General features: G+C 42.4%; 1 protein-coding gene across 3 annotated transcripts; it reads right to left on the bottom strand.

Moving 5' to 3' along the window:
* Positions 1-610: 610 nt before the first annotated feature.
* On the bottom strand, positions 611-12,352 carry LOC115140289 (glycerol-3-phosphate acyltransferase 3-like). Of its 3 annotated transcripts, none has more exons than XM_029678592.2 (14): positions 12,264-12,352; positions 10,317-10,489; positions 9,564-9,630; positions 7,602-7,750; positions 7,139-7,284; positions 6,684-6,758; positions 6,476-6,565; positions 6,224-6,317; positions 5,855-5,970; positions 5,425-5,480; positions 2,625-2,710; positions 2,352-2,480; positions 1,978-2,057; positions 611-1,195 (listed from the first exon to the last, which is right to left on the bottom strand). In XM_029678592.2, the coding sequence occupies exons 2-14, from the start codon at positions 10,458-10,460 to the stop codon at positions 1,081-1,083; spliced, it is 1,347 nt and encodes a 448-aa protein (XP_029534452.1). In that variant the 5' UTR covers positions 10,461-10,489; positions 12,264-12,352; the 3' UTR covers positions 611-1,080. The 3 variants fall into 3 exon arrangements, with proteins under 3 accessions (XP_029534452.1, XP_029534453.1, XP_029534454.1); XM_029678593.2 differs by lacking the exon at positions 12,264-12,352 and adding an exon at positions 11,517-11,607; XM_029678594.2 differs by lacking the exons at positions 611-1,195; positions 1,978-2,057; positions 2,352-2,480; positions 2,625-2,710 and adding exons at positions 3,131-5,051; positions 5,219-5,306.
* Positions 12,353-13,267: the final 915 nt, after the last annotated feature.

Raw genomic sequence — 13,267 nt, 5'->3', positions numbered from 1 at the left:
CTGGGTGTACAGAGAGAGCACTGTAAGAACAGCCCATGTTCTGAATTCTGTCGCTGTATGTTAAGTGCTAAACACACTTAAACACCAAATAGTTGTATTGACTAACATCTGTAACATCTGTCCTAGCTCGCTCATTGTCTTTATTGAAATGACGGATTGCCTCCTATCCGCTTGGCATTCCCTTATGCCAGTTTGTACATCTCAATTGTCATTAGAAACCACATTTGTTTAAGCAAGTCAGCCATGTATTTAAGGGTAGTAAGAGGCTGAAGGAACTGTTTCACTTCCAGAAAGGCTCTGCCAGTTGTAGGCAGTGGTAAGATGTCGGGACAGCTTTCTGTAGGTCCTAACAGTTTGTGGGCACCGTTTGAGTGCAATTCATGTATTGTTTCGTGTAGTGGCTTTGCATTCTGTTGTTTATATTTTTTGATTTACATGCTAAAATCGCCACTGCCGTGATATCAAATCGTGGTACCAGCATACCATGCAAAACTAGTCACAGCACTGTTCATAAAACATTTAAAATCATCAATTCACAATCAGTTTTACTGATTCTGACTACCTTGTTCTAGTAGCTGAGCTTGTTAATAAACACACCCCTAAAAGAGGGAACAGCTGAAGACTAATGTTTATTTTCAAACAATTAGCAGCATTGATTGATCTACTGGGCTCAACATACAGGGGGGGGGGGGACATTCACACAAAAAATAAACAGTCATGGTATATGCATAACAAAACTCTGACATTCAGAACTCTGGGATTAAACAACAAAAAGTTAGGTTATTAATTCATTCCAAGGCCAAACAGGATCTCAGTCATTTCCTAGCAGAAGCATTTTTTACAGCAGCACAATAAAGAGCTCTTCCAATCGGACCTGCCACCCTATCTCCTTTACAGTTCCACTGCACTAGTGTTGACACAGTCTTTCCAATGTAATGCCAATTGGCTCATCAGTTATCATACAGTCTGCAAGACACGGTCAATGTTACATCACTGAATGGTCCATCCGCATGATGGCAGTCTAGTCCGTGGTCATGGGTATTAGTCAGTCATCAGGCAGGGATGTGGTAGTGGAGGGTGTCAGTCGCTGTGACTGCTGTTGTCCTCCTCACTCCCAACCACCATGCTGCTGTACATCTTCTGCTGCTCCTCTTTAAACACATCCTTCACCTTGGCTCTCTTCAGGCCCCCATCCCTACACAGGAACAAACACACGTAAGAAACATTTACGTTTGTAATTTAGCAGACACACTTATACATTTCGTACTTTTCCCAAACTGGTTCCCTGTGGGAATTGAACCCACAACTCTAGCGTTGCAAGCGCCATGCTCTACCAACTCAGCCCCATGGGACCAATGTTCTTTACGAATGTATGTTTTTTAAGAAACAAACGTATCTGTGCTCAAGCGAAACTACAGCAATTCTGTGTGCCTTTTTTTAGTTTCCCCACATTTACAATTACATTTACGGACCGAGTGCAGATGCGACCGCTCGCTTTAACCCGGAAGTCCTCCCCTTTATTTGAACAAGGAGACCCATTGAGACCAATGTCTCTTTTACTGGGGAGCCCTGCATATTTATTTAACTAGGCAAGTCAGCTAAGAATAAATTCTTATTTACAATGACGGCCTACATTGGCCAAACCAGGACGATGCTGGGCCAATTGTGCTCTGCCCTATGAGATTCCCAATCGCGGCCTGGATTCGAACCAGGGTGTCTGTAGTGACGCCTCAAGCACTGACCGCTGCGCCACTCAGGAGCATATACACAATTTACAAATAAAACATAATACATATTTACAAGATGACAAATCAAACTCAAGAGAAACAATCCCATTCCTCAGCAAAGAGGTCCCCAATGCCTTCACTGCCTAGGTCAAAGACAGTCCAGTCTAGGCTGTCAAAATGTTTATGCCTAGGCTCTAGTGCAAGTGAATTATCAGAAAATCCTTAGAGAAGGACGGAAGGATATTCTTACCAGGACAAGTCCACTAGTCCACCCCGATGTGCGATGGCAGACTTGACTCTGTTGGCAAACTGGACAGCATCCTCCCCTGCCTGTGAAAAGAGGAAATAGATCAGTGGCACTTGGTGCATGGCTGGCAGGTTGTGTGTGTCTGTGTTGTATACACACACCTGTTGGGTCATGGCTGGCAGGTTGTGTGTGTCTGTGTGTTGTATACACACACACACACACCTGTTGGGTCATGGCTGGCAGGTTGTGTGTGTCTGTGTGTTGTATACACACACCTGTTGGGTCATGGCTGGCAGGTTGTGCATGTCTGTGTTGTATACACACACCTGTGGGGTCATGGCTGGCAGGTTGTGTGTGTCTGTGTTGTATACACACACCTGTTGTGTCATGGCTGGCAGGTACCAGACATTGCAGACTATAGCCCAGCTGGTCATCATCCTCAGCAGGTAGCTCACCATGTTGTACTTGGCACTGTTCCAGAACGCATCCCCAAATTGAGGGTCATACTGCGGGAGGGAGATGGTCCCACAGTTGACAGAACACCTCTTCAAAGACGTGCTGACATTTTCTTGCAACTTTCCAAATGCCATCTTTGTGTGATTTAGGGAAAAGTCAACTACTGAACAGAAGCAGTGATATTGATGCCTCACCTTTATGGCTACTGGGTATATTGTTCCTCCAATCTCAAAACTTCCCTTTTTGAACATCATGACAGACGTGTTGTTGATACAGGTCCCTGAGGACACCAGAAATATGCACTGTAGATAAGCCACAACCACCACAAACATACAGTATACAGATCCTAAGATGATCACAATGCTCTCCAAAATGACAGAAAAGGGTGAAAACTGCAAGGCCCTGCATGTGAGACAGATATATATATATATTACACACACGTGACTTGCATATACTGTATACAGCAGTGGTTCCCAAACTTTTTAAAGTCCCGTACTCCTTCAAAACATTCAACCTCCAGCTGCGTACCCCCTCTCGCACCAGGGTCAGCGCACTCTCAAATGTTTTTTTTTTTTTCCATCATTGTAAACCTGCCACACACACTATACATTTATTAAACATAAGCATGAGTGAGAGTTGTCGTCGTAACCCGGCTTGTGGGAAGTTTCAAAGAGCTCTTATAGGACCAGGGCACAAATAATAACAATAATCATTTTGCTCTTTATTTAGCCATCTTACACATAAAACTTTATTTGTTCATCAAAAAATGGTGAATAACTCACCACAGGTTAATGAGAATGGCGTGCTTGAAAAGATGCTCATAACTCTGCAATGTTGAGTTGTATTGAAGTCTCAGTCTTAAATCATTTTCCACACACAGTCTGTGCCTGTATTTAGTTTTCATGCTAGTGAGATCTGAGAATCCACTCTCACATATGTACATGTCTTAACAGCGCAATTTGCCAAGGCAAGAAACTCTGAGCATAGTATCCAGAAATCTGGCAGTGGCTTCTGATTAAATTTTCACAGGCTGATTTCAGATATCGGTAAGTGGACTAGAGGCAGGGCATGAAAGGTATAGAGAATCCAGTGGTATGTGTCGTCTGTTTCAGGAAAGTATCTGCGTAATGGCGCACCCAGCTTAATCAGGTGCTTCGATATATCACATTTGACATTGTCCGTAAGCTTGAATTCATTTGCACTCAAAAAAATCATACAATGATGGAAAGACCTGTGTGTTGTCCTTGTTAATGGAGACAGAAAAGAGCTCCAACTTCTTAATCATAGCCTCAATGTTGTCCCGCACATTGAATATAGTTGCAGAGAGTCCATGTAATCCTAGATTCAGATCATTCAGGCGAGAAAAGACATCACCCAGATAGGCCAGTCGTGTGTGAAATTCGTCATCATGCAAGAGGTCAGACAAGTGAAAATTATGGTCAGTAAAGAAAACTTTAAACTCGTCTCTCAATTTAAAAAAAAAAAACGTGTCAATACATTGCCCCTTGAAAACCAGCACACTTCAGTATGTTGTTAAAGCGTTACATGGTCGCTACCCATATCATTGCATAATGCAGAAAATACACAAGAGTTCAGGGGCCTTGCTTTAACAAAGTTAACCATTTTCACTGTAGTGTCCAAAAAATCTTTCGAGCTGTCAGGCATTCCCTTGGCAGCAAGAGCCTCTCGGTGGATGCTGCAGTGTACCCAAGAGCCTCTCGGTGGATGCTGCAGTGCACCCAAGAGCCTCTCGGTGGATGCTGCAGTGCACCCAAGAGGCGTCGGAAGCAACTGCTTGCACGTGCGTTACCACTCCACTATGTCTTCCTGTCATGGATTTTGCACCATCAGTACAGTTACCAACATCTTGACCACCAAATTCAATTTGATGTCAAAAAGCTGTCCAGTACTTTAACAATATCCTCTGATGTTGTCCTGGTTTCCAGAAGAGGATGTCTTCCTTAATTGACCCCCCATAAACGTAACGGACATATACCAGGAGATGTGCCAGGCCTCCACCTCTGTTGACTCATCCAGCTGAAACGCATGTAATTCACTGGCTTGTATGCGAATCACCACTTGTTTCAAAACATCTCCTGCCATGTCACTGATGCATCGTGAAACAGTGTTGTTTGATTGAGACATTGTCTGTATAGTTTTTTTGGCCTTTTCTCCCAACATTGTCTCTGCCATATCGAAGGCAGCAGGAAGAATTAAGTCCTCCACAATAGCATGGGTCTTGCCTGTCCTAGCCACTCGGTAGCTCACCATATAAGACGCTTCTATCCCCTTCTTATTAATTGTATCTGTTTCTTTTATACATGTATTACTACTCAAACGTCTTTATGTTTGATTAAAAAATCCTGTGGCTTATTTTTCAAATGGTCATGTTTCGTTTCTAAATGTCTGCGCAAGAGTGAATGTTTCCCGTGAGAGAGTAACGGCGAACGTGATTGGATGTTCATTATTTGACAAGACTACCCGTATTTGACATTGTATTGTTATTTCGCTGAACACTAGATGGTTTAAATTGATTTTTGGCAGTCAAACTAGGCTACTCAGGTGAGAAAGAAAAAAAAAACTCACCCAAATGTATAGCCCCGTTGGAAAATACAAATGTACTGTTTGAAAATGTGAAGAAAATGATTTCAGTTTGGGAATACCTGGTAAACAGCATATGTATATTTGTAGGAGTAGGATCATGTTACCCTAACTAACCAAGGCACTGGCTTAAATCAGTGTCTAAGGGCAACTTCATGCTAATCCATTTGGCCAATGTAGCACTTACCGATTCGGATAGTCCGGATTTTCCATCTGTAGATGCTCTACAGATAGTTTGTTGTTAGCATGACCATCTGTTGATAAGCAACTGCTTGCTAGGGTTAGGAGTAGAATAAGGGTGAGGGTTAAGCTTGGGGTTAAGGTTAGAGTTAGGGTTAGTAGATTGTAGAGCATCTACAGATGGACTGACTATCCAAATGAAATAGAACCCACCTTCTGGAAAGATCAATATAGGAAGCTTTGTGTTGTCATTCACGTGATCCGTCAACCTGTACACATTAATAACAGTTAGACAACCTAACTTTATATCTGGGAGGAGTATGAACATAGCTCCAACTGGAACTATAATGCATGTCCATATCAGAAAATGTCAGTGTTAAATTATATCCCTAATTGTCAATGGCAATGACTTGTGACTAATACATTTGTGCATGAATGTGCTAGAGTTTGGTTTTACTGACAAGCACCTATAAAGCAGAGAACATACGGTAAGTAAGCTGTCAGGCAGGAGTACATTATCAGGATGAGGAAATATGATTAGATATGACTGATTATTTGTCTGTAGCCATTTTCAATGGGCATGTCATTGCTTGTCTGAACATTGTAGGTAGAGATGGGAATAACAGTGAACAGGTAAGCTCACCTCTTGGCCACCAGGTGGCGATCTTTCATATCAGCTCTCTCAAACCAGATGTGAGGACAGGACCTGGCCATGGCCCTCTGCAGCACTCCCATCAGACCACCATGTGACTGGCCCACCTAAAACACATCAGATCAAATCCCAAATAAAGTCCTCAGAATTCCTTTCACAGACAATTCATCCGATTAGGATTAAAGAAGTATAAAGTAGTAAATTGCCAGATAAATGTAAGGTACACAAACATGTATAAAATGGTGTACAAAATAAAAATAGGCTACACAGAGAGAAAGCAGTCAATTGAGCGTCAATCAACAAATTTCACACAGTTCAGCCATTTTAAGCGAGGTTTAATGTCAGCTTTATTTCACGTACCATGGCGTAACACCCATCGTTGCAGAGAATTACGATATCAATCGGGGAGGTGTGATTGGCCACACAGATTCCTCCTTTTCTGGGTCTGTTTTCTCTGTAAAACAAGATGGAGACCACACACACACACTAAAGTAAAATAAAAAAAATCTCTGCACACATCATGAGGACCAACAGTAGGGTCACTTGGGGACAGGATGGTGCGTAATAGCTTGCTGAGTAGAGATGTGCGAGAGGGGAGGTCAGTTAACTGACTTGTTATAGTAGTGGATGGTGCAGGAGAGGCCTCGGGCACAGATCCTGTAGCACATCACATGGACCCAATCGCTCAGCCAGGACTTCAGCCTACAGAACACACAGACGCTACCTTAAAGATGACTAAAATACAATGACGAGAGGAATGTCTCAGTCTTTAAAACACAATCCTGTGTGAACTTGTAGATTGAAAGCTGTGTAAGTGTACCTCCAGTTGGGGAGGAATCCTACAGCAGTGGTTCCTATCACCAGCCAGGTCAGGCCTATAGATGCCAGCGTGATCCTGAAAGAAAACATTCTCACTCAGGAACATACATTACACGACAACACATTATGCTGGTCATGAGCCAACACTCCACACCACAGGAGGTTGGTGGCACCTTAATTGGGGAGGACAGGCTCGTAGTAATGACTGGAGTGGAATCAGTGGAATGGTAACTAATACACCAAACACATGGCCTCCAGGTGTTTGATGCCATTCGCGCCGTTCCGGACATTATTATGAGCCGTTCTCCCCTCAGCACCCACCTCCCCTCAGCACTGCATTTAATATTACTGGTGCATGGCATGTATGTTTGGTTCAGGGATGTGAACTGTAGGAGAACTGAGGCCTTGCTATATGGGAACAGTGATTCTGAATGATTTCACACTCCCAGGTGTTACCTGAGTGGAGCCAGGATGCAGTAGCGTATGAACACGCCCAGGCCCCAGACCATAGTCAGTTTGAGGCTGATGTACTGGAAGTCGATGTTGGTGCGAGTTAGCAGGTTCCACGACACCAGCTCCTCTGACGAAAACCGCTGGGTCACCTTGAAATCAGAAGAACAACATTACAAATAATGTAGGCCTACCTGTACAGAAAGAAAGTCTGGACTTCGAATAGACGTTGTACCGTTTTTCCCAATCGTGAATCAGCCCCTGGCCCTAAACACTTCCTGATGCCCCTTCGTTGATATGAAAGGACTGGACGTGTGCAGTAAAGGCAATAACTAGGAAACTCATCTTAGCCTACCAGAGAGTTAAGCATTACTGTATAGCTCAGATCTATCAGGGGCCATCATGGAATATCTAGCATTAGGGGTACATTTGGAATTAGGCATCAATCTTATTCTAGTTGTGATCTCACCTCATCCTCTACGATGTCCTCGATGCCTCGTCTGTAGAAGTAGAAACAGTCGCTGAGTGTGAAGTCCCCTCCTACTGGTGGTTTAGGGCGACTGCGCCTCAACTCCCCAAGCGCCTCCTCCATAGAACCATCATCCCTCTGGATGAGGCCTGGAAATCCACACACAAAGATATCCACACACAAAGATATCACCTAGTCAACCCTATATCATTTTCAGATGTGATCATATTGTACTGCTATCTGTAGTTGATAAAGATTCATTTGTTTTATATTTTACCATCAATACAGACAACATTCACAGAGTCACAAACAAAGAGCTTCAATGTCCAATAAGTTTATTCATTTTGAATGACAAATATGTCAAACGACCATGGGCATGTTAGGAGCTGTCGAGGAAGGAAATGAGTCACAGAACTGCAACACATTTAAGAGAGTGTCACCAACTAACTCACACTGTTGCTCCATATTGAGAAATCTTGGGCTGATAGCTGAGTGGAAGAGTCATTAACCACAACCCTAGTCCTGATCCTAAACAGGTTAAATCACCAATATCATTTTCCTACAGAATCCATAAGAAATGACAGGCCATCAAACGTAGTAAACGGCCCTTTGTGTGTCTGTCATCTCGAGGTAATCACAGGTCTAGGATCAGATTACCCCACCATAGTGTATCCCTTCCTCCTAGAGGTCTGAAGCCAGTGAAATCAGCTGAGGAGACTCAATCTGATGACGCACAAGGCAAAGTTCAGGAGACAGTGACTGACTTTATGCTGAATTCAATCAATCCTGCTAAAGCAATGTTTATGCTGGACCCATTTGTTTTCTTTGAACCAGCATCTACAGTGAGGGGAGTACAATACAGAAACCATCCTGTGAGTTTATATATAACAAATTAAAAGAGTATCTTGATGTGCTGTGCTAGCTAGTGAACACAGCGCTGTGAGTTTGATTGAATTGCCCCCTGACAAACCTATAAGACTGCTAATTGTGAAGTGATTGCGTCAGTGGATAGATAGGCAGCCAGCACAGAGCCACATCATTCAGCACAGAACATTGTACATTCTCACGATCACAGCCTGCTAATTAACAGAGACTGTTCCAAGCCTTCCACTGCAAGCACTATAAAAATAAATTAAATAAAATCAGGTTTACACCGTCTCTAGGTTCTCAGTGGTATAATTAAGCAATAAGGACCAAGGGGGTGGCGGTCCTGGCAATATACCACGACTAAGGGCTGTTCTTATGCGTGATGCAATGCGGAGTGCCTGGATACAGCCCTTAGTCGTGGTATATTGGTCATATACCATAAACCCCAGAGGTGCCTTATTGCTTTTATAAAGTGCTTACCAATGTAAAAATGTAAGTATTGTCATACTGTCAGCCAATCATCATTCAGGGCTTGAACCATCCAGTTTATAATTTCATATAGGTTACCCCATCCCACCTAACGTGCCTTGAGCACATTGAAAATATATATATTATAAATGCAACCTATTTCAACCATTGACAGCTGACTGAAATCAGTCCTGACATGATATTTTCAATGCACTCCACAGAGGAAAACCTGTTTAACTACTATGGTACACTAACATACAGGATTTGTTCTAAGGCACTTTACATGTAAATTAGCTTCTGAACACAGCAGATAAACAACAGTGTCTTTGGGAACCAGTGTTGTTGAGAGAGGGAGAAACAGACCGAATAGAAACATACTGTATATGTTTCTTTAGGAGTTTCTCAATGGCAACGGGAGTGTGAGTAAAGGGAGTGACTGAAAACATTGAGGTTTCTCTTTCCACATTGGCTAGACTTGTACACCTAAATGATCAACCATGCAACTTTAGGGAATGCCCACAATCATTTCCTTATCAGAGACCAATGAGTAAATACATCTCTATCCATTCATCCATCCTATATATCGATCAAGCAAATTAATCCAATGAGCTCTGCTCATTGGCTCACCGTTGGATGAGGAGGATTCGATTATATGCTGCTCTTTGTTGACTGTCTGGATCCTCAACGTGGCCCACTGAAGAATATGAGAGATGAGAAACATCTTTAGCCTTTGACATCTCACCCCATGACCCACAGCAGGACAGGAGAGAAAGGACATACACATATTCACCCCTGAACTCTCACCCCAGATAAACCTCTGGACAGGGTTTGAAAGTTTGTTTTTTTTCCCCAGGAGGCCACAAGGTTACAGGATGTTCAGATGGAAAAGTGCAGAGAACATATGTGCTTTTCTGTCAGAAATCATGTCAGTTCTATACATTTATTGCGATTCAAAGTTCCAAACATATTGCTCACCATATGTCTGCTGCAGAGGGACAAGAGCCATGAGAAAACGAGTTTTGATCAGTCATGGAAATAAAAGTGCTGAAAACAAATTGGCTCCATATTTAAGAAGATGAGAACATGCTATGAAGGGAAATTACAGCCCACCTGCTCAAAATAATATTGCGATATGAAACTGTATTGATTTGTTTCTCCCTCACTAATGCTGTGGTATAAATACATACATTAAGGCCACAAGTCTTATATTTAGGACATGATGAATAGATAACATTTAAGACAACTATAGACACATGAAGCTGGGGCCCTCACGTTGTCTGAGTGATGCAGTTTACCAGATTTTACAGAGTGTGTAAGTGTTACATTTCCTCTTTCCCATTTTGTTGTACCCCCCCCTACTTCTGAACAGAGGCAGTTTACCTCAAGGGTTTTGACCAGGATCTTCATGTATGTCTCAGAGATGCCCAGGGAGAAGCCAAACATGGCAGGCACCATGAGAAGAGCCACAATGAGGTAGACCCACACCTTCAGCCCTGCCAGGACCACCACCCAGAAATCCTCCATCGCTACAGACCTCTCTACAGTATGTCACCCTGCAGAAACAACAACAGGTGATTGATGGCAGTAATAGCATAGAAAGCTTATGTGTAGGCTATGGGAGATAGGGACACAAACACACACATTGAACCAACATTGAGGGGTGTCAGAATAACCTCTCTGTGTGTAAGCGCAGGGTGTTGTTGGTTCAATATCTAACAGTACTACCTCAATTGCTACAGTTAAAGATATAATTCACCCAAATGACATATTGGTTTCCTTACCGTGTAAGCAGTCTATGGACAAGGTGAGACAGCAAATTAAATCCATGCTTTGCATATGACATGTGAAAAATATTGACTTGCATTGGATTTGTTCCACAAATTCCGTAAAGAAAGAAAATGTAGGTTTTGGAGTCTATTTTCATAGACTGTTTACAAGGTAAGGAAAACATTTTGATAATTTTGTTATTTGGGTGAACTATCCCTTTAACTATAGGCTAGAGAGGGTGGGAAATGATACCACTCAGATTTCAGGACAAACACCGAACATGGCTACACATCAGGTATGTGTGTGACCATGTAAAGCAGAATGAAACAAATATATATGAATAACATAGAATGTGCAATCTATTAGATCAAAAACACAAGGGGAGCTGAAATAGGCCTACTATACTTTACTAAAATATAAATGTGACATGTAAAGTTTTGGTCCCATGTTTCTTGAAGTGAAATCAAAGATTCCAAGAATGTTCCAAACGCACAAAAAGCTTCACAAACGTTGTGCACAAATTTGTTTACAATCCCTGTTAGTGAGCATTTCTCCTTCGCCAAGATAATCCATCCACCTGACAGGTGTGGCATATCAAGAAGCAGATTAAATAGCATGATCATTACACAGGTGCACCTTGTGATGGGGACAATAAAAGGACACTCTAAAATGTGCAGTTTTGTCACACAACAATGCAACAGATGTCTCAAGTTTTGATGGAGTGTGCAATTGGTATGCTGACTGCAGGAATGTCCCCCAGAGCTGTTGCCAGTTAATTAAATGTTAATTTCTCTACCATAAACTACTGCCAACCTCATTTAAAATAATTTGGCAGCATATCCAACCGGCTCACAACCATGGGAAACCATGCCAGCCCAGGAACTCCACATCCGGCTTCTTCACCTGCGGGATCGCCGGAGACCAGCCACCCGGACAGCTGATGAAACAGAAGTATTTCTGTCTGTAATAAAGCCCTTTTGTGGGGAAAAACGAATTCTGATTGGCTGGACCTGGTTCCCCAGTGGGTGGTCCTATGCCCTCCTTGGCCCATCCATGGCTGCGCACCTGCCCAGTCATGTGAAATCTATAGATTAGGGCCGAATACATTTATTTAAATTGACTGATTTCCTTATATGACCTGTAACAGTAAAATCGTTAATTGTTACGTTTATATTTTTATCAGTATAATAATGGGCTAACGTAGGCCTATTATCAACAAATCCCAGGCGCATACCTGAAATGACAAGTTCAAACGCGACAGAAAGAAGCCCAGCATTTGATTATAGGCTAATACAAATCTATCTAGGCTGACGATTGGAAACTCAATTTTAAATAAACTTCACCAACTTTAGATTGCGCAACATATACGCTCGTCACGAAAATCCTCAACCGGAGACGCTCAATTCATTTCAACGTCAATAGCCAATTATAAACAGAGTAGGCTATTGGACACAGCTAAACCAAATCGCTTGACAAAAAACTGTCAGGAAATTGTCCAGACCTGGCCGGACAATTACAAAGTTTGGTTCCCGATATTCAGCCCGGCGTGGTGGATCTTACCTGTCAAACTCCAGTCCATGTTACCATGCCCTTCCCTATTGTAGAACTCATACGACTATGTGTGAAGCTAACCACAATAGGGATTATCCACAATAGTGGAATTTGCGGATCGCTTTCAAAATAAAAGTCCACAATTGAAACTGATCCAAACGGCAACAAATAGGGGAATAATTCCACATTTGGATTAGATAATGCTAAACAAGGTTGAAATGTTGTTACATAACTTAATAATAAATACAATAATGTATTTATTTGACAATAAACAGTAAACAAACTGTTCAGATCCCACTGTGGCTGGAATAGACTGCATACTTGCATTGGGGCATATGCATTGTACAGCCTTAACTATAGAGAGCAGTGGTGGTTGGTGGGAGGAGTTATAGGAGGATGGGCTCATTGTAATGGCTGCAGTGAAATTAATGGAATGGTATCAAAGACATCAAACACATGGACATCACATTTGACTCAGCTCATTAATTCCATTCCAGCCATTACAACGAGCCCATCATCAAATCAAAGTTTATTTGTCATGTGCGCCGACAGTGAAATGCTTACCGACAGTGAACGCGACAGTGAACAGTGAAATGCTTACTTACTGCTCTAACCAATAGTGCGGAGAGAAAGTGTGTGTGTGTGTGTGTGTGTGTGTGTGTGTGTAGGTAAGTCAAGAAATAAAACAGTAAAAAGACATTTGAAAATAAGAGTAGCAAGGCTATATACCTGCTAGTCAGGCTTATTGAGGTACTATGTACATGTGGGTTGGTTAAAGTGACTATGCATATATGATGAACAGAGTAGCAGAAGCGTAAAAGAGGGGTTGGCGGGTGGTGGGTGGCGGGACACAATGCAGATAGCCCTGTTAGCCAATGTGCGGGAGCACTGGTTGGTCGGGCCAATTGAGGTAGTATGTACATGAATGTATAGTTAAAGTGGCTATGCATATAAGATGAACAGAGTAGCAGCGTAGAAGAAGGATTGGGGGAGCAACACAATGCAAATTGTCC

Source organism: Oncorhynchus nerka, linkage group LG13 (genome assembly GCF_034236695.1).
Source record: "Oncorhynchus nerka isolate Pitt River linkage group LG13, Oner_Uvic_2.0, whole genome shotgun sequence".
Lineage (NCBI taxonomy): Eukaryota > Metazoa > Chordata > Actinopteri > Salmoniformes > Salmonidae > Oncorhynchus > Oncorhynchus nerka.
This window is presented reverse-complemented; position numbering and strand designations above follow the sequence as displayed.